The 19832-nt window shown below is 45.3% G+C and overlaps 1 protein-coding gene across 2 annotated transcripts; it reads left to right on the top strand.

Moving 5' to 3' along the window:
* Window positions 1-4350: 4350 nt before the first annotated feature.
* LOC100382186 (uncharacterized) lies at window positions 4351-19193 on the top strand. 2 transcript variants are annotated; one of them, NM_001366776.1, is made up of 9 exons: window positions 4417-5112; window positions 5518-5667; window positions 5751-6021; window positions 6411-6521; window positions 8237-8396; window positions 8662-8919; window positions 9854-9976; window positions 17654-17731; window positions 18395-18677. In NM_001366776.1, exons 1-9 carry the CDS (start codon window positions 4786-4788, stop codon window positions 18597-18599), a joined length of 1683 nt encoding a protein of 560 aa, NP_001353705.1. In that variant the 5' UTR covers window positions 4417-4785; the 3' UTR covers window positions 18600-18677. The 2 variants fall into 2 exon arrangements, with proteins under 2 accessions (XP_035821842.1, NP_001353705.1); XM_035965949.1 differs by lacking the exon at window positions 17654-17731 and having other exon boundaries at window positions 4351-5112; window positions 18395-19193.
* Window positions 19194-19832: the final 639 nt, after the last annotated feature.

Below are 19832 nucleotides of genomic sequence, written 5' to 3' on the forward strand. Positions count from 1 at the left end.
CTGAAGTGAAGACCTTCGAGTGGATTGTCTGCAAAAATCTACTCGAAGCTCGGGGGCTACACCTTCGGTGCACCCAATGGACTTCACGGTTCGACAGTGCAAAATGCTGACCTTCGAAGCACAAACCCGAGACAGAACACCAAATTTTGAGGAATAATAGCAGGAGAAGACAATAAAAAGAAGACATGTTAACCGGATCGCTCAGAATTCTGAAGCAAGTGGCGCGGCAGACTCATTTCCAAAAGCATTCCCCGGCAAAATCAAATACCGCAAGCTGGACCAGGGATCTTTGGGCCGTTTATTTCAAAATCAGCCCAAAGATCGGGGGCTTGTGGGGGACAGATATCCCCCAGGTCCACTAGAAGGATAAAAGACCTCACGAAAGGTCCAAAGCCCCCATAATTCGTAAGGACATCCCCCTCGTGGGCCTGGGAGGAACGAACAGTGAGACAAATCAGCACAAAGGCCGGGTCGGTGCAAGCCCAGACGGCCCAACAACATCTGAGCAATAATTGCAAGCAGTGACCCGACCTTCCCGCACAGGAGCCCCGTACGTCGGAACTGGGCGAGGATGAGTCGGATGAACTATAGGAAGATAGACTCAGTTAGTTCACTATTATTCTGGCTCACGTCGTTATCATATCCACATGTAATGCCCCACAGTCGAGTATATGAGGCCTAGGGGGCACCCCTTCAAGACGATCGATCGAGAGAGACATCACTCGTCACTTAGCCATCCATCCCGATCTCTACGTTTTTCGGCACTAGAGAGCTCCCTTGTAACCCACCGCCTAAAGCATTCCAGCCAGGACGTAGGGTGTTACGCATCTTAAAGCGGCCCGAACCAGTACACAACTGTCCACTATCTCTCGTGCATTTAGCACGAACCATCGAGCTACAGTCGATAACACCGTCCTACTCCAAAAAGCACCTTGAGGGCAACCCCGGGTGCGCGGTCGGACCCGAAACACCGACAGGGGTGAATAGGGCGAATCTGAAATTTATAAACTTAAGCACAACTACAAGCCGGGTTAGCGTTAGAAATATAAACGAGTCCGAGAGAGAGGGTGCAAAACAAATCGTGAGCAAATGAAGAGTGAAACACAATGATTTGTCTTACCGAGGTTCGGTTCTTGCAAACCTACTCCCCGTTGAGGTGGTCACAAAGACCGGGTCTCTTTCAACCCTTTCCCTCTCTCAAACAGTCACTTAGACCGAGTGAGCTTCTCTTCTCAATCAAACGGAACACGAAGTTCCCGCAAGGACCACCACACAATTGGTGTCTCTTGCCTTGGTTACAATTGAGTATGATCACAAGAAGAATGAGAAAGAAAAGAAGTAATCCAAGCGCAAGAGCTCAAATGAACACAACAAATCTCTCTCTCTAATCACTAAAGCTTTGTGTGGAGTTGGGAGAGGATTTGATCTCTTTGGTGTGTCTTGTATTGAATGCTATAGCTCTTGTAAGGTGTAGAAGTGTAGAAACTTGGATGCCATTGAATGTGGGGTGGTTGGGGTATTTATAGCCCCAACCACCAAAAATGGCAGTTGGAAGTGTGCTGTCGCATGGCGCACCGGACAGTCCGGTGCGCCACCGGACACTGTCCGGTGCGCCAGCCACGTCAGCAGACCGTTGGGGTTCGACCGTTGGAGCTCTGACTTGTGGGGCCTCTAGGCTGTCCGGTGGTGCACCGGACAGGTCCTGTAGACTGTCCAGTGCGCCAACTGCGCGTGCTCTGACTCTGGCGTGCACTGTAGCGCATTGAATGTGGTTGCAGTCGACCGTTGCGCGCGAAGTAGCCGTTGCTCCGCTGGCACACCGGACAGTCCGGTGTGACACCGGACACTGTCCGGTGAATTATAGCGGAGCGCCCTCTGATTTTCCTGAAGGTGAGGAGTTCAACGTCGAATGCCCTGATGCACCGGACACTGTCCGGTGGCACACCGGACAGTCCGGTGCGCCAGACCAGGGTGCCTTTGGGTTGTCTTTTGCTCTCTTTGTTTGACCCCTTTCTTGGTCTTTTTATTGGCTTATTGTGAACCTTAGGCACCTGTAGAACTTATAGACTAGAGCAAACTAGTTAGTCCAATTATTTGTGTTGGGTAATTCAACCACCAAAATCAATTAGGAAAAAAGTGTAAGCCTAATTCCCTTTCAATATCCACTCCCATATAGCGAACAACCAAGAGGGTGGAATCGTTTGTAGAGCCTAGGCTGGTGTGTATATTTGCTTTGCATGGAACTGGCATGCTCTGCAAGACTTTACCAGCTCAGGCTGCTCAGCTGCATCCTAGAGGACGGTTGGCTAGTAGAAGCCAAGTCAAAAAGCCTTACCGATTACGCGTGCGAGATGAAGAATGACTTCCACACTCGCCTCCATGGATCTCCACGAGCAATTCGCGACCCTCTTCCTAGGAAATGCACCGTATGATGATGCCATTGGTGCCACGACAGTAGAGATCCCCTCCACCACCTTGTATCGCTTCGCCAATCGCATTATGCGCTTAACAGATACATGATATTTGGAAGGATGTTGTCTTTCAGGTAATTCTGAATCTAGGAGATCCATGCATCGGGACTCCCCTGAGCATCTGGATGAGGCGCTAAGAGGTCTCTAGGATCCTCAGTAGCGCACACAATCCTTGGCAGGTTCCACGGATGGAGTGTCGTCGGAACAGCTAACTTCGAGGTGCTAGTCTGACCCCTTAGCCTAGTTCGGCAGGTTGGGCAGTAGGTCTCAACATCCGTCTTTCGAAGATGCCCTCAAACACGGGTGCTAGAGTTGATGCCTTCATAGAGAGTTCATTTACTGGTATGTTGTTGGCGCAAAGAACATGTTGCAGCTCTAAGGAGTCGAATTCCTTCTCTAGCTTCCTCACATGAATGACCACCTTTGCAGTTACAACAAGATAGAAAAACAGAGTCTCACCTGGCTCCGGAGCAGCTCCCTAGCCACCGACAACGACCCACTAGGAATGACCCATGAGGAGATGTAAGAACACAAGAACACACAAGGGTTTATAGTGGTTCAGGCCGCCGGAGCGCAACACCCTACATCCACTTGTGAGTTGTATTCTGTGTGCTTGAGAGCTTGAGCTTCATATCGTATGTGCCCTCCCTTTTATAGTCCAATGGGGCACGTACAAGGGTGCTGAGTCTCGACCGGTGGGTCCCATCGATCTAATATTAAATATGGTACAACATGGAGTATTAAATGATACAGCAGATGTAGATCTTCTCCCTTGGCCTTAGCGCGAATCTTCTGACTACGACGTGCCCTCGTCCCGGTGGGGTCGATTATGCTAAGGTACATAGGTGTCGGTCTTGCTGACGTGCACAGGAGTTATAGCGATATACCCGAGCTATCATCTTCGGTCGGTGCTGTAAAATGTGCTTTGCCCAAGAAAGCGCCAGTTCATGATGGCGTCGCTCACACACATGTCGCTGAGACACAACTGTCTGCCTTGGTAACACGCGACTTGTTGGACGACCCATGCGCGCGGCGTTGACACACAACCGCCCGCACCGATAATGCGCGGTGCGATCATTCGAGTCTACATGGCCTATCAAAATCCTATCCATGCCCTGTGCACAATGGTGCATGCCTTAGTTGCCCACATTAAATGTAGACAGGCGAGTTTGCTTCCAGCCGAAGGCTTGTTTCACGCACTAGACGTTTACCCGAGTGGAGAGCAGGGACCAAGAGCGCATGCTGGCTTGAAGTCATGGCCCTCTTATCGGGGTCCAAATGGCATATGTGGATGTTTGGGACCCACCTATGGGGGTCTAGACGACATACGTGGAGGTCCGGATCCCATCTCTAGGGGTTCAAATTCATGATAGTAGTTACTGAGCATTTGCCCTCTAGGATACGTGGTGGCACCGGACCTGTCTCCAAGCGGGAGCGGGTCCTGAGGCCAATGGCCACATCAGAGAGGTCCGAACCCATGGGATCAACTGTTCAATTCCTTAATACATGATTATAGGTAACCACACAGACATCTGGTACTGACACAGTAGAAGAGGGTACCCAGTTACGAAGTACCAACATGGTATTTTCACTTGTTCAAGCCTAATTTCCTGCATTGTGAGTGAAATAATTTGTAAAATATTCTCTTCGTTCTAAAATAGTATTCGTTTTAGCTCTAGTTTTTATATCTATATTCAATTGGATGATGATGAATCTAGAAACATGTACAAAACACATACATCAAATGTTATATGAATCCAATAATTAAGCAAAAATAAATTTTAATTTGGAACAAAGGTACGAAGTATAGGGTTAGTCACAAAAATTGTCAAATTCAAACAAACACCCCTAAACTTTACACGACCGTCTCTGAACGACGCAGACGGGCGCAGAGGCACGGCGCCGACATCCCCCGAGGCCCGAGGGCCCAGCCATGAAGGCCCTGGGCGCGCACGTCGTAGACCTGCTCCGCGGCCCGCACCTCCTCCGCGCCGCCGTCCTAGCTTTCGCCGTTGCGGTCGCCTTCCTCGTCGGCTACCACTGGCCCAACGCCTACCCGCGCCTTGTCTTCTTCTCGTCCGCCTCCTCCTCGTTGGCGTCCAGGTCCTCCCGCTCTCCTGCCGTCGCGCTCTCCCCCAACTCCAACATCTCCTTCGAACCGTCTCTGATCCCTACCCCCACCACCCCGCCTGCTTCTCCTGCTCCCAATGCCTGCCCCCCGCCCTCGCTACCACCACCGACTCCGGCGCCGCCGCCTCCCCTCCTGCCCCCTCCACCACCAGCGCGCCTCGGCATCGTCGGCGAGGACGGCGCTATGCAGGACGACTTCGACATCGGGAGCGTCGGCGCCAACGACACCGATCTGGCCAGCGACGAGACCGCGCCGCAGGAGCCTAGCAACGGAGGCGCCAGCGGCGGACCACCCAGGGTTCGGATTGGGAGGTTCCTGGTCTGTCCCGAGAGCATGAGGGAGTACATACCCTGCCTCGACAACGAGGAGGAGATCAAGCGGTTGCCCTCGACGGAGCGCGGGGAGCGGTTTGAGCGGCACTGCCCTGCCCAGGACAAGGGTCTCAGCTGCCTCGTGCCGGTGCCCAAGGGCTACAAGGCTCCCATACCCTGGCCTCAGAGCAGAGACGAGGTGAGCATGTATTTTTTTGGGATCATTGCCAGTAGCAACCCGCATAGACTGTGATGCGACAGGAAACATTTGTCAATCATCATAGATTATGGAAACAGCTTATCATCAACTTCCGCATAGATTGTGATGATTCTCTTATGTGATGCTACACTAAACATCTGTCAATAATGGATTAATTAGGCTTAACAAATTTGTCTCACCATCTAGTCTTTGGTTCTGTAATTAGTTTTACAATTAGACTATATTTAATAGTCGTAATAGCCATTCAAACATCCGATATGACACGGACTAAACTTTAGTCCCTAGAACCATAACTGTTCTATTTGACCTAGCTGACTTGGCTATTATGCAGAAACCATTTTTTTCAAGTTAGAGGGCTTTCTTATGTTATTTGATTGAATGCAGGTCTGGTTTAGCAATGTGCCTCACACAAGATTGGTTGATGACAAAGGAGGACAGAATTGGATCACCAAGGTCAAAGATAAATTCAGATTTCCTGGAGGCGGAACTCAATTCATTCATGGAGCAAATCGATACCTAGACCAGATTTCCCAGGTTTGATGTCAAACATTCTTCAAACTGCTTGAAATTTAATCACGACTCTGACTAGAGCCACCTGTTTCCCTCTGCTCATCCAGATGGTACCAAATGTTGCATTTGGATCTCATACTAGAGTTGTCCTGGATGTTGGTTGTGGAGTAGCAAGTTTTGGTGCCTATTTACTTTCACGTGATGTCCTGACATTGTCAATAGCTCCAAAAGATGTTCATGAAAATCAGATACAGTTTGCTCTTGAGCGTGGTGTTCCTGCAATGGTAGCAGCATTTGCAACACGCCGGTTATTATATCCAAGCCAAGCGTTTGATATGATTCATTGCTCACGCTGCCGAATAAATTGGACTCGTGATGGTGAGCTGTGATTGCTATATAATTATTTTTAATTAAACACCGCACTCTTTGTTTGTTGCCTTTCTGTATCTTCGCAGTTTGTCTGAATGCTCACTTTTTTTTTCTCCCAATTTTCCTAGTCTTTCCACTAGGTCTGCTGGGATGATATCTTGTTCACATTCTCAAAGAATATTTGTCATTGTTAGATGTTGAATTTATTTCATGATTATCAAAGCAAGAAATACTTTTAATCAACGGATAGAAAACTAGGTGAGTTATTATGAACAACCTAAAAGTTATTATTGATTGTATATCTTTACATTTAAACTTGATCGCAAATATGATGTGCCACTCATCTATGTACTTTCCAAGTTTGCCTAAGTTTTGTTATCATATTTGTTTATTTGGAGATGGTATCCTGCTCCTGGAGGTTAATAGATTACTTAGAGCTGGAGGCTACTTTGCTTGGGCAGCACAACCTGTTTATAAGCATGAACAGGCCCAACAAGAGGCATGGAAAGGTATTTTGTACTTACTGTGCTGTACCTTTTCTTTTGTTAGGGTGATAAACTGATAACATACAACTCATGTATGAGTTTTTTTAGCTCTTCTTTAGTGCTCAAGCTTTGTCATAATCAAATCCAATCTTTTATTGCTTATTATCCTGAGTATATAGCTGGCAAATTGTGTAGTTTGTGTTTGTTGATGAGAAATAGCCAGTGTTGCTGTATACATATATCTAACATTTATTTAAAACTCCTTGCCTTATTAATTCAACTTTATGTATTTTTACTTGAATTTGTCCTTCTCACAACATGCTAAGTGCCCTCATATAAGTTAATTTGCATGATAGGTATTAACATTTTAGGCATTATTGTGACTATTCTATGACCCGTTAATCTATACTTCTATACTATACTTAAAGCATCAGTTTCAACGGTCGCCTCACGTCATCTTTTTACAAATAACCCCTCCCAACTATTTCAAATTAATCTGCTGCACGCCTGTAGATGGCCAACGGCGGCCCGGCACGGGCCAGACGCCCGTGGGCCACAACTCTGGCCCAGACATGTCATGCCGGCCTGCTGACTGTGTCGGGCCAGTTCGTTGGTCCATTTGATTAAATTAGCTTAAAATGTTAAAAAACAGTGTAGGAGGTGGGGTTCGAACCCATGCTCTGATGAAAGAAGGGCAGGAGACACTGGGTGAAGCTGTCTAACCAGTAGAACATCAATGCTCATATGATTTTAATATTGAATATAAACTGTATATATGTATATACGTTTTTTGTAAAATAAAAAATATATAATCGTGTCAGGCCGGGCCAGCACTACAGGACGAGGCTACAACCCAAGCACGACACAACGTTCTTGGCTCTTGCAAGCATTAGGTCGTTTCTGAGACCACATTGACGCAATGGACTCTATGGCTTTAAGGCTGCTGAATTGGATGGAGCAATAATGATTTGTCACACCAACAGAAAAATCTAAAATGAAATGTTATTTGTTGATTTTAAATGTTAGTAATTGCTACGAAGTAACATAATTTATATGGAGCGCATCCAGTTTTATTGATGTCTGACTTTAGCAATCACTCTATATTTTGATCTATCTTTTTTATAAGTTTGGGTTCATGTGACTTATTTTAGAAACTTGAGCTCACAAACTTTCTCTTATTTGGTCTCGTATGGTGGAATTATGTCATTTTATAATCTTTGTTCATTCAGTCAATCGTTGTGAACTCTCTTCTAATCGCTCACTTTATTGGTCGTGTTGTACCAAGACATATTGAATGGAGTAAACAATAACATCAGTTAGCCAAATCAAAAAAATATTATACGGAGAGCGGAGACAATAAAAAAAAACTTGAATTTTTTTTGGTGGATAGTTTACGTGGGTATTGTTGTAAGCCGTCGCAACGCACGGGCAACCGACTAGTGGCACCTTAACTTTGAGAATGGTTTCATAGTAATATATCCATGCAGAACTATATTTATATGAGATGAAAAAAGCTACCTTATCAAGTTGCTATTATAACTGAGGACTCCTTGAATGCTAAGGGGTTTAGGGAAGTTGCTTTTGATTTAAAATCTGAAAACACTTTATGGAATATACTCTGATAATTATTTGTCGTCTAGATTTTTTGCATCATCAGTTTGATATGCTTACATTCAATGACTTGCTGTTTTTGTTTTGTTTGTCCTGAAACTATCGCTTATGTATAAAATCATGTGTAGAGATGGAGGACCTCACTACCCGACTTTGTTGGGAGCTTGTGAAGAAAGAGGGATATATTGCTATGTGGAGGAAACCCTTAAATAACTCTTGCTACATGAACCGTGGTCCTGCAGTCAAACCTTCACTTTGTGATGCTGATGATAACCCAGATGTTGTCTGGTATTCATCTAACTCATTTAGCCTGTTGCTATAATTATTGAAATACATACCAATTTAGCATCCTCTTCTGTAAGCTGGGTCCAGCATTTCTTACTGCTGCTGGGTTCTATTTTCATGAGATTATGTATTCTTTATAAGTTTGTATCAGAAATCAGATCTCATTGCGCTTAAGTTTATATGGACTTACCTGATCAGCAGTCGCCCTGTACATATCTTTGTTGCAAAGCCCCCTTTTTATTATTCTTTGTGTTCTATTTTATCTCAGGTATGTTAGTCTCAAAGCTTGTATTAGTCGGCTTCCAGAGAATGGCGAAGCACCACCTCCTGTTCAATGGCCTGCACGCTTAATGGAGCCACCAAAGAGGCTTCAGGGTGTTGAAATGGATGCCTACCCATCAAAGAATGAGATTATCAAAGCAGAAACGAAATTTTGGGAGGACATAATTGATGGTTATATCCATGTCTTTAAGTGGAGGAAGTTCAAACTCCGAAATGTAATGGACATGAGGGCTGGATTTGGAGGGTATTTTTCTCATATCTCTTCCTTTCATTTGCTTGCTCGGATGTCCGATCACAAATACAAGTTCATTAGCATGGTTTTTAAATTGGTATGGCGAGACAAGGCGTTGACCACCGCCTGGACGCCTAGGCGACGCCTTTAAAACAGTGTTCATTAGAACTTCTACGCGGTCTCCAACATGGCACTTTGACTAGTAATATCTGTGAATAATATTATCTGAAACAAAGAGTTATGTGTTTACACCCTTGTACTGTTAACCTATGTGAACTTCAAGATGTTGATAGTAAAATCTCAAAATTTGACTTAAAGACAAACCTAATGGACCTTAGATCAGTCCCATTGGGTGGTTTCCATAGCTGTAATTAAGATACCAAGTAAACAAAATGCTGATGTAGCATTGGAGTTAAGGACACAAGGAAATGGTGTATTATATAAGGAACCATGTCTACACGGGAACCAAGATAGGAAGAGCTGTGATAGGTAGATGATATGAGAGACAAGATAGATGATTGGAAGAAAATTACATTTGTAGAAACTATCCATTGGAAGGATAGTTTCCATGTGTAGTGTTTATATTAATCGACAAGTATGGAAACTATCCCATAGTTCCATGATTGGGACTGCGCTTATACCAGAGAGTATTTTATTTTCTTTAATGAGATCTGCACAGTTGATGGGAAGAATAGGATTTTTTTAGGGAACTGTTTCAGGATGTTGTGCTATATTTAATACAAATAAATTTGTGTTCAATTTACTTCTATCACCCACTTAGTTCGAAATAAATCCATTCTTGTTTCTATTTTGTTTGTTGGTGTCTAGCTACCCTTTGCTGTAAAAGAATTTAGAAAATGGGATCTTATGTACTTATGTATGGACTGTGGATATGAGGCAATCTTGTTTATTTTTCTCTTGTTTTTGCTTCCCACTTTGTATGTAGGTTTGCAGCTGCATTAATTAGTCGGAAACTTGATTGGTGGGTGATGAATGTTGTTCCTGTTAATGAGCCAAATGCACTGCCCGTAATTTTGGATCGGGGGCTTCTTGGAGTAGCTCATGACTGGTACACTTTTGTTCCTTGATATTATTTTATTTTTTCTATTCCTTCCATAAACTCTACTGTGTGACCTTTGGTACTGGGTATGCTCTTTTTTTATTCAAAATGGTTTTCTTTAGAATTTGATATACTGCCATTAATAATGTTTGATTACCATGGAAGCCATTTTCTTAATAAGAAAAGTGATGAAGCAGTATAGGGAGCAGAAGGACCTACACATAGTTTTCAGATTTGTAGAAGGATTATGACAAAATATCAAGGAATGTTATATGGTGGGTTTTTGATAAACATAGAGTCAAGGGCGGTCCAGCCATCTGCCCTGGCTGGCCAAAGGAACCAAAGGTCAAGAACGCCTGCTGTTGCGGAGGACGATGTTGCTGCCCCCCTGACAGGACCAGGGTACATGTCGATGGTACCCTGCTAGGGGTTGTAGGAGGGCCAGCCTGCTAGGATGCTAGCAGGAGAGCCACAGACCATTGTTGTGGCCACTAGCGTTGCTACCCTGTCGGAGTTGTAGCCGCCTTTGCTGCGACCCTTACCCTGTTCGCGGCCTTGACCCTGTCCCTAGCCGCCATTACTAGGGGGTGGGACTGGGCAGGGGGAGTGGAGGTGTTGGAGCTGTTGGAGTAGAACACCTGTGGAGCGGTTGTGGACTAGTTGGGGCCAAGTTGTGGTTCTTCCAGAATCGAGTCGTCCCTGACCTTGAGAAAGGTTGGGAACGAGCTGCTCGCGTGATGATGGACCGAAGATGCTCGTAACTCTTGTTCATGCCACGAAGAACGTTGAGGATGAGGTTGCGATCAAAGACCTTTTTGCCGAGATCGCGAAGAGAATCTGCCATGGCCTTCATCTTACGATAATAGTCGTGCACGGACAGGTCACCCTGGATGAAGTTGCGGAATGTGGTGTCAAGGTGAAGCGCACGCGTCTCGTCATTTGCCAATGAACTAGTTCTCCAAGGTCAGGCAAGTCTGACGAGCGGTGACACCGCTCTCCCTAGTGCGGAGATCATGCCGATGATCTAGGAGATAATGATGCTGTCCATACGTTCCCATGCTAGACTAGTGGTGTGAACATCGTCGGAGAGGACGAGGTCATCGAGGGCATAACGCTTCAGGGTAAGCAGGACCTGATCGCGCTAGCGAGCATGGCCTGTAGACAAGGTTTTAAAGTCATCCGACTAATCGCGATTAGTCGCGATTAGTCGGCCTTATCGCTAGAGGGAGCTCGATTAGGGTCTCCGACTCGACTAGAACGACTAGGAAGCGATTAGTCGTCCTAGTCGCCGACTAATCGCGATTAGTCGTCCGACTAGGTATAGTGGTCGACTAGTTTTGCCTGTTTTGTGCCACTAATCCGATCTCTGTTACATGGGCCGACCCACCATCTGTACAACACAAACACTATTTTGCCCTACTTGTACCAATACGGTACACACATTACGCAGCTCACAGTCACGCTCGCGCGTGCACCCTTCCCCAGCGCCATCACACCTTCTCCATCGCCGCCACCCTCCTCTCCTGCCGCTGCTGTGCTCTGACGGCCCTCTACTCGAGCGTCAGCTGCGCCCCCTCCATCACGCGGTGGCTGTAGTCTGTAGAGCCCCCCTCCAGCGCTGTTTTGCAAAATATAAATAGCATATAGTATATGTATGTATGCAACACTATCTCTACTCTTCAAAACTTCCTCCACGATCTTATCAGACCCATTAGTTTCTGCCTTCCGCGGCTATCCTCCCGACCCACTAGGCCACTACGGCAATGTGCCTAGGACATCTCTTGATCTCGCATACCCAGTCAAGAAATCTTGGGTCCACCACTGAATCAGTGTGCTGCTGAAATCAGTGTACTGCTATCCTGCTACAACTAGTGTACTGTTGTATTGCAGTCCTTCTACAACTTTATATATTGATATATACATATGGTCTTGTTATAGGTGGACGACTAGGAGTCGACTAGACTCGACTAATCGAGTAAATCGACGACTAATCGCGATTAGTCACCTTATCGGTGCTCAGGTGACTAGAGTCGACTAGCCGACTTTAAAACCTTGCCTGTAGAAGAGGGATCCGGAGTGATCGAGACAATGGTACGGATATTCTGGACACCACAGGCTTGAGTGTGGAGGGTGGTGATGACGACTACCTCGTTGTCGTCCCCTGGAGGTGTAGCAGAGGAGGACGATAGGACTAGGAGTCAGCCGCGATAGCCTTTGGTTTCCAGGGCGACGGTCGAGGCTCATTCCTCCTCCAGAAGCAGCTAGACTGTCTGCATGAGGGCATGAGCATTGGCGGCAGCCTGCGCGGTAGCCTAGGAGGAGGCAACCGAGTCAGTGATCCATTGTTGGAGGGCGACAGTTTCCTCGGTCGCCTGGCGTCTGGTCTTGTCGTCGCCCATGGGAGAAAGGGCAGGGGTGGTGAACCAGGACCCTGAGGGGAAAAGGACAGGGGTGGCACCCACCCAACGGAGGGGCGGTGGCCAAAAGCCCGGAAGGGAGGAAGGAAGGGCGACGGCTAGCCCTAGAGAGAGGAAGCAAAATAATCTCGTGATACCATGTAGGAAAGTATATGACGCCAATAGTAGATTGATTATAAAGGTACAAGGGGTGTACAATATATAGGCAAGGATCGTATAAGGTTTATAGAAAGCACCCAATCAATGTAGATCCTTGCCTAGGATCAACTACCATAAACACCAAGGCACATATGGCAGGCCTAATCAGCTCATATGGTAGGCCTGATCACCATAATTACATAGCCTAATAATAGGACTACATCAAGGATCAGCTTTGAGCCCTTATCTTTTTGCCTTGGTGATGGATTAAGATCACAAGAGACGTACAAGGGGATATCCCTTGGTGTATCTTTTTGCGGACAATGTAGTGCTAGTTGATGAAAATTGGGCAAGAGTAAATAGGAAAATAGAGTTATGGCGGAAGACTCTAGAGTCCAAAGGTTTTAGACTCAGTAGAATTTAAACCGAATATATGAGATGCGATTTCGGCACTATTACACAAGAGGAAGGAGATGTTAGTTTGGAAGGTCAATTAGTGCCAAGGAAGGACACCTTTAGGTATTTAGGATCAATGATGTTGGATTACTGTATATGATTGTTGGAGCGAGGACAAAACGCCCCCTCGATCATTTTTCCCTACCATAGGGAAAATATCAAGAGACTGAGCTAGCCTATTCAGTTCATAGTCCTCACCAGCAGCATCAGGAATATATTTACCCCCGGTGACCACGACCGCCCTTGCCTGCGCCATCAGAAGAGTTGCGGGCGACATGACCTTGCTGACAGTTTGGCTCGTGGCTGCTAGGTCTTCAGTGAAATCGGTCGACATAGCGGCCAGCCCAACATCGTCATCAGACACTGCCTCCGCATCGTTCGGAGGCCTCAGCCTCTTCGCTTTATTTTTCTTCTTTCCAAATAAGCAAAAGTTCAACTTGTGATCGAGGGCAGCGTTCGTCCGTCTCCTCCAAAAGTCTCCGGGATCGACTCAACAAGTTGAACTCATCCCTCGGGGGGCTTGTATTGGAGCGAGGATAGAACAACCCCTCGACCATTTTTCCCTTGCATATTAACCTACTACCAAAGTGTTAGGCGCATGGCCAGTCAAACAGGGAAGAAGCGAAGGCCAACTGACGGATATCGAAGGAAATGGCCTCCGTCCCTTCGCCCCAACGACGAGGTCAACATGGTGTGCTCACCTACGAAGGGGTTGGCTTTCGAATACCACCCGAAGACCTAACATGGTCGAAGGTGGTCGACTTCGTCGTGTCGGCAGGAACAACGTGTCCACATCTCCAATGGCAAGGAGAGGAGGTAGACGCCAGGTCCTCGTGCCGTTCGGCCACTGTGGGACGACAATCAACTACTCTAGGCCCACCTATTAGCGGCTAGGGAGGGTACTAGTTCTGGTGTAACAAGGAAACTTGTTCTTGTAGTCCTGTAATTACCCCGTTGTACAGTGCATGTCGAGAATATAGTTGGTAGTCGCAGGTATAACTGTACTTAGGTCCACCAACCCTCGACTGCCCCTATAAATACCCCCGTCCTGTAGCCAGACAGGACCCACTTGACAAGGCAATTTGCGCTCTCAACTTACTGTTTTGTCGTGCCACCTGTCATTCCGCTTTCGAGTGTTTGGGTCCACAAATTTCCGCCCCAGCAACGATTGTCTCTTGTAATAGGCTAAGGCTTAGCCCATATACTCTTAATATATGTACACATGTGCCTACCCCGATTTAGGGTTAGGGGTTTTCCCTCAAATCACTACTCTAACATGATATCGAGATGGTCTTCTTCCTCCCTCCCCCATCCTCCCCCAGCCGCATGACCTCCACAGTCGTCGCTGGTCGACCGGAGCTCGCCAGCCTCTCTCCCGACCATGGCTGGCTCTCCCTTTTCCCTGCCCATTGTTCCTCCACTTGCTTCGGCCTCAAATAATACCGATGGATGGTGGGAGCCGAGCCTTTTTCCTCTCCCTCTACACCACCACCCTTGTCGACCGCTGCCTCTAAGCCCCTGCAGAGAGACGTGGATATTGATGAAGATGTGTTAGCCATAGAATCAAAGTAGGGTGGATGAAATGGTGTCAAGCATCTGGCGTCCACATAAGCTAAAAGATAGCTTTTATAGGACGACGATTAGACCTGCTGCTTTGTATGGTGAATGTTGGCCTATAAAAAGACGACATGTCCAACCCTATTTTCAAGTCGTCGACTAGTTGTCCAGGCGGTCTTGAGAGGCCGACTTGGGGGACCGACTCGAATTTTCTGGCAAGTCGCTCGACTTGCCAACGACTGAAATATCTAAGTCGACTAGTCGTCGACTTGGGCTAGAAAGTCGGCCGACTTGTTCCTAGTTCGGCCCAACCAGTCCAAAGGCCCATTACAAAACCTAAACCCTAACTTACCTGAAGCCGCCCCTCACTGCAGCACAGAGCCGGCGCCCCTCCTTTGCAGCACAGAGCCGACGCCCCTCCTTTGCAGCACGCCGCCGGCCACCCCTCCTCTACAGCCGCCGCCCCTCCTGTGCAGCAAGCCGCCCCCCTCCTCTGCAGCACGCCGGCGGCCGCCCCTCCTGTGCACCAAGCCGTCCGCCCTTCCCCTGCAGCACGTCGCCCTCGCAGCAAGGTCACCCTCTCCGCCGTCACATCCTCTTTCTTCATATATAAATTCTATATTGTCCATTATATAGGCAAAACAACCACTATATTGGCAAGTCGACGACTAGTCGACTGACTTATCGACTAGTCACCAATTCGGTACCTTGTCGACTCGACTCGACTTATCGACTTGAAAACCTCCAACAGACAAGTGTTATAGAATGTGTATGTTGTGTTGGATTTGCGGCCATACAAGAAGGAATCTAGTCCGGAACTATGATATATATGATAGGCTAAGGGTAGCACCAATTTAAGAAATCTTTGTCTAACATCGGCTGAGATGGTTTGGTCATATCCAACGAAGACCTCCATAGGCACCCATGCGTAGTGGGATCCTATCCTAAGACGCGATAGCAACGGGAAGAGAGGAAGAGAAAGACTAAAGTTAACATTGGAAGAACTAGTAAAAGAAGACCTGAAAGGATGGAATATACCAAAAGATTTAGCCTTGAATAGGAGTGCATGGAAAACATGTATCCATGTGACTGAACCTTTTCTTATGGGTTTTGTTGGGTTTTAATTCTAGCCTACCCTAACTTGCTTGGGACTAAAAGGCTTTATTGTTGTTGTATTAATGATGTTTGGTTGGTAAGCCATACTATAGAGCTATGAGAGAGTTATTGAGCATCGTCTAAGAGGAGTAACAAGAATATTTATGAACCAATTTGGTTTCATATCCGAAAGCTCAACCATGAAGTTCTTTTGTTAATAAGACAGGTGTTGGAGCAGTATAGGGAGCATGAGAAGGACCTACACGGTTTTCATTGACTTGGAGAAGTTTTATTACAAAATACCAAGAAATGTTATGAGTGGGCTTTGGACAGATATAAAGTTACGTTGGACTCATTAAGGACATGTACAACAATGTTGTGGCTATTGTTCGAACAAGTGGAGACACGAGTGACTTCCCAATTAGAATATGACTACATAAAAGGGTGAACTTTGAGCCCTTATCTTTTTGCCTTAGTGGTCATAAGGGACATACAAGGGGATGTCCCTTGGTGTATGCTTTTCCTGGACGATGTAGTGCTAGTTGATGAAAATCAAGGAGTAAATAGGAAACTGGAGTTGTGGTGGGAGACTCTGAAGTCCAAAGGTTTTAGACTCAGTAGAACTAACATAGAATATATGAGATGTGAGTTCGACACTACACATGATGAAGGAGATGTTAGTTTGGAAGGTCTAGTAGTGCTCAAGAAGGATATATTTCGATATTTAGCATCAACGATACGAATAGACATGGATATTGATGAAGATGTTAGCTATAGAATCAAAGTAGGGTGGACGAAGTGGTGTCAAACATCTGACGTTCTTCTGGACAATACGATATCACATAAGTTAAAAAGCAAGTTTTATAGGACGACGGTTAGACATGCTATATTGTACGGTGCAGAATGTTGGCCTACAAGAAGCCAACACGTTCAACAGATAAGCATTGAGGAAATGCATACATTGTGTTGGATTTATGGCCATACAAGAAGGGATCGGGTCTAGAACTATGATATATGTGATAGGTTAGGGTAGCACCGATTGAAGAAAGCTTGCCCAACACCGGTTGAGATGGTTTGTATATCCAACAAAGACATCCAGAGGCACCAATGCGTAGTGGGAGCCAACACGTTCAACAGATAAGCATTGAGGAAATGCATACATTGTGTTGGATTTATGGCCATACAAGAAGGGATCAGGTCTAGAACTATGATATATGTGATAGGTTAGGGTAGCACCGATTGAAGAAAGCTTGCCCAACACCGGTTGAGATGGTTTGTATATCCAACAAAGACATCCAGAGGCACCAATGCGTAGTGGGATCCAAAGACCAGTGGCGAATCTAGGATTTAAAGTTAGGGTGGTCCAATCTTATGAAAATCAATATTGTATGAGAATCAAAAGAAACAAACAATTCAAAACCATCTATATACTTTAACAGGATCAAAATCAGAGGGTGGACTGGGGCTCACCCTGTCCACCCTCTAGATCCGCCAATGCCTAAGACATGATATTAGTATGAAGAGAGATAGGAAAATGGCAAAGTTGATATGAGAAGAGGCACTAAAGAAGACTTCAAAAGATGGAATACACCCCAAAGATTTAGCTTTAAATAGGACTGCATGAACCGCTATCCACGTGCCTGAATCTTAACTCTTGGCTTTTATCGTGTTTCAACTCTAGCATACCCCAACTTGCTTGGAACGAAAAGACTTTGTTGTTGACTTGTTGCAATTAATAATGTTTTGGATAGAGAATCGCTTGCACCATTTCTTGATTGGCTCTTGCATTCTTGGACCACTAGGAATTTTTCTTTATCAGAATTCACAAGTCTGAATGAGTAGCCATAAATTTGTTTTTAACCGGCGTGCCTGATTATATTGGTCAGCAAGCTTATTATTTGTTTTGATGTAATTTTATAAAACTTATGTCATGGGTAGCCGGTTCAGCTATCCATGACAACTTATAGGTTATAGCATAAAAATTTCTGCCATGAATTGAATATTATGTTGGCTTCATGGGTAGGTGTGAACCCTTTGATACATACCCTAGGACGTATGATCTACTGCATGCATCTGGTCTTTTCTCAAAGGAGCAGAAAAGGTATGTACTTTATTTGATTATTAGAAATTTGGAATAAGTCCAGTCTATCCCCCTGGACTCTTGCCTTTATCTATTTTTCATCTTCAACTGTCGTACTGTTTAAATCTTACCTTAATCATCAAAGGCAGTGCAATTTATACCATGAACCCTTTCCAAGCGACATTGCATTATGTGGTATTATGGCAATGAGTTTTGGAGTCCAAGATGACACATTTGCCACATCAGCAGTGACACACATTTGCAACTGGCAAGACATGAAATTCGTCCCACGATCTCATGTGAATCTTCTGATTTACAACAAATTGACACATTTAAATCTGAAAATTGTTCTTTTTTGGGTGGGTGGGTACAAAATTCACCACTTGACAGCTGGCTATAAGATTCGAATGGATTGTAGTCTGTGGTACAAATTAGACAAACACTAGAGTTAAGGGACTAAAAACGAACTTATTCTACAACCATTTCCTTAGAAAGTGACATTCTTTATATCTTTCTATTTGCTTTAACTACACAGTACCAGAAATGCAATTTTGTTCAAGATTCGTATCTCATATGTTTTGCTAACTAAATTCGTTTAGATACCTCTGAATATGAATATGTTAGAACTTTTGTGTCAGTCTACTGTTACTCGGAAATTCTAATACACGCTTTGAACTTTTCTAGGTGTAATATCTCTAGCATCTTGCTGGAGATGGACCGGATACTCAGGCCAGGTGGTAAAGCATATATTCGTGACCGGAGAGAAGTTATACAGGAAATCAAAGAAATAACAAGCGCTATGGGGTGGCGTGGTACTATACGTGACACTGCCGAAGGCGCATACGCCAGTAGGAAGGTTTTGATGTGTGACAAGCCTATGGTGCGTTAGGCGATCAGGGGAAGGTTCGATGACACCTTTGTGGCTAGTTTGGAAATTCAAATTCTCAGGGATTTAAAGAGATTTAGGATTTGTTCGGTTTGAATTGGATTGATGGGGATTTTAGGGGATTTAATCCCCTTCTATACAAATTTGTATAGGAGGGGATTTAATCCTCCCCAATCCCAAATCCCCTCCTAACCGAATAAGACCTGAGAGGGAAATGAACTCAATCTCCCTCAATCCACCCCTAACCGAATAGGCCTGAGAGGAAAATGAACTAATTTCTCCTTCAATTCTCTCCAATCCCCGGAGAGGGGATTTGAGTTTCCAAACTAGCCATTGAAGTTTCGAATTGCCAAGCAGGAGTAAATTTTCAGGAACTTTTGGAACTGTCAAGAGCTGCTGTCGAGACTTTTGACTAACATTTGTTCTGTAGATAGGGTAGGTCAAGGTCTCATTTGTAACTATTTATGTGATCATTCGTACAATGATGATCAGTGTAATTCCTGACAGTCATTTTTTTGTTGTAGTCGTTATTGAAATCTTACAAAAGTGTAGGAGATAATTTATCGGAAGAATGGCCATTTTTTACTCTAGGTGACACTGACACAAGGAGTAATTGGTTTTGTTTCGCTGATTATGTCGTTATCATGATCTGATCTGTATGTCTCAGCCATCGGATGATCTGGACTTTAAGAGTTATCTGAGATATTCCGACTCTTGCTCACCGATTGAGCCTTATTAGCGACCAGGGATCATATTTTCCGATGCTGCTGATAGACGAATTTGTTAGGCCCAGCTAGCGTAGCCACATGCTTCTAGGGTCATGTGCTTCAGGGGATCTACCATCGTTCATATACATATACCGGCTGATTGGTTAGCTGAACAAGCTCACTCACGCTCGTCCGATCCAGGCTGATCAGAAACGGGTATTTTTTTACGTATGAGTGGATGTAGCCAAAGAGCCTTAAAATGATTTGTTTTGCATCTACTTATACAACTTATGATCCAGATATAGAGGCAACCAAATAAGTTTTCAGATGAAGTCAATGCACGAAGTGACGCAGGACGAGACCATGCGACCAACCAATCAGACGGATGATGTTCGTACGTTGTATGACACATAGATATTCGATAAAATATTTTCATTGGTTGTTTAGCCACGCATCATCGGTGGCATCGTCTCCTCTCTCAACTATTCTTGTCTCATTGTCTGCAGAGGTGTATGGTGGTGGAGAGTCG

The sequence above is a fragment of the Zea mays genome, chromosome 3 (assembly GCF_902167145.1).
Source record: "Zea mays cultivar B73 chromosome 3, Zm-B73-REFERENCE-NAM-5.0, whole genome shotgun sequence".
Lineage (NCBI taxonomy): Eukaryota > Viridiplantae > Streptophyta > Magnoliopsida > Poales > Poaceae > Zea > Zea mays.

Excerpts from the sequence above, each read along its gene's own strand:
- LOC100382186 (XM_035965949.1), top strand. The coding sequence starts at position 4,405 with ATGAAGGCCCTGGGCGCGCACGTCGTAGACCTGCTCCGCGGCCCGCAC. Across the intron at positions 5,113-5,517 it reads GGCCTCAGAGCAGAGACGAG|GTCTGGTTTAGCAATGTGCC; the intron begins GTGAGCATGTAT and ends GATTGAATGCAG. Across the intron at positions 8,920-9,853 it reads ATGAGGGCTGGATTTGGAGG|GTTTGCAGCTGCATTAATTA; the intron begins GTATTTTTCTCA and ends CTTTGTATGTAG.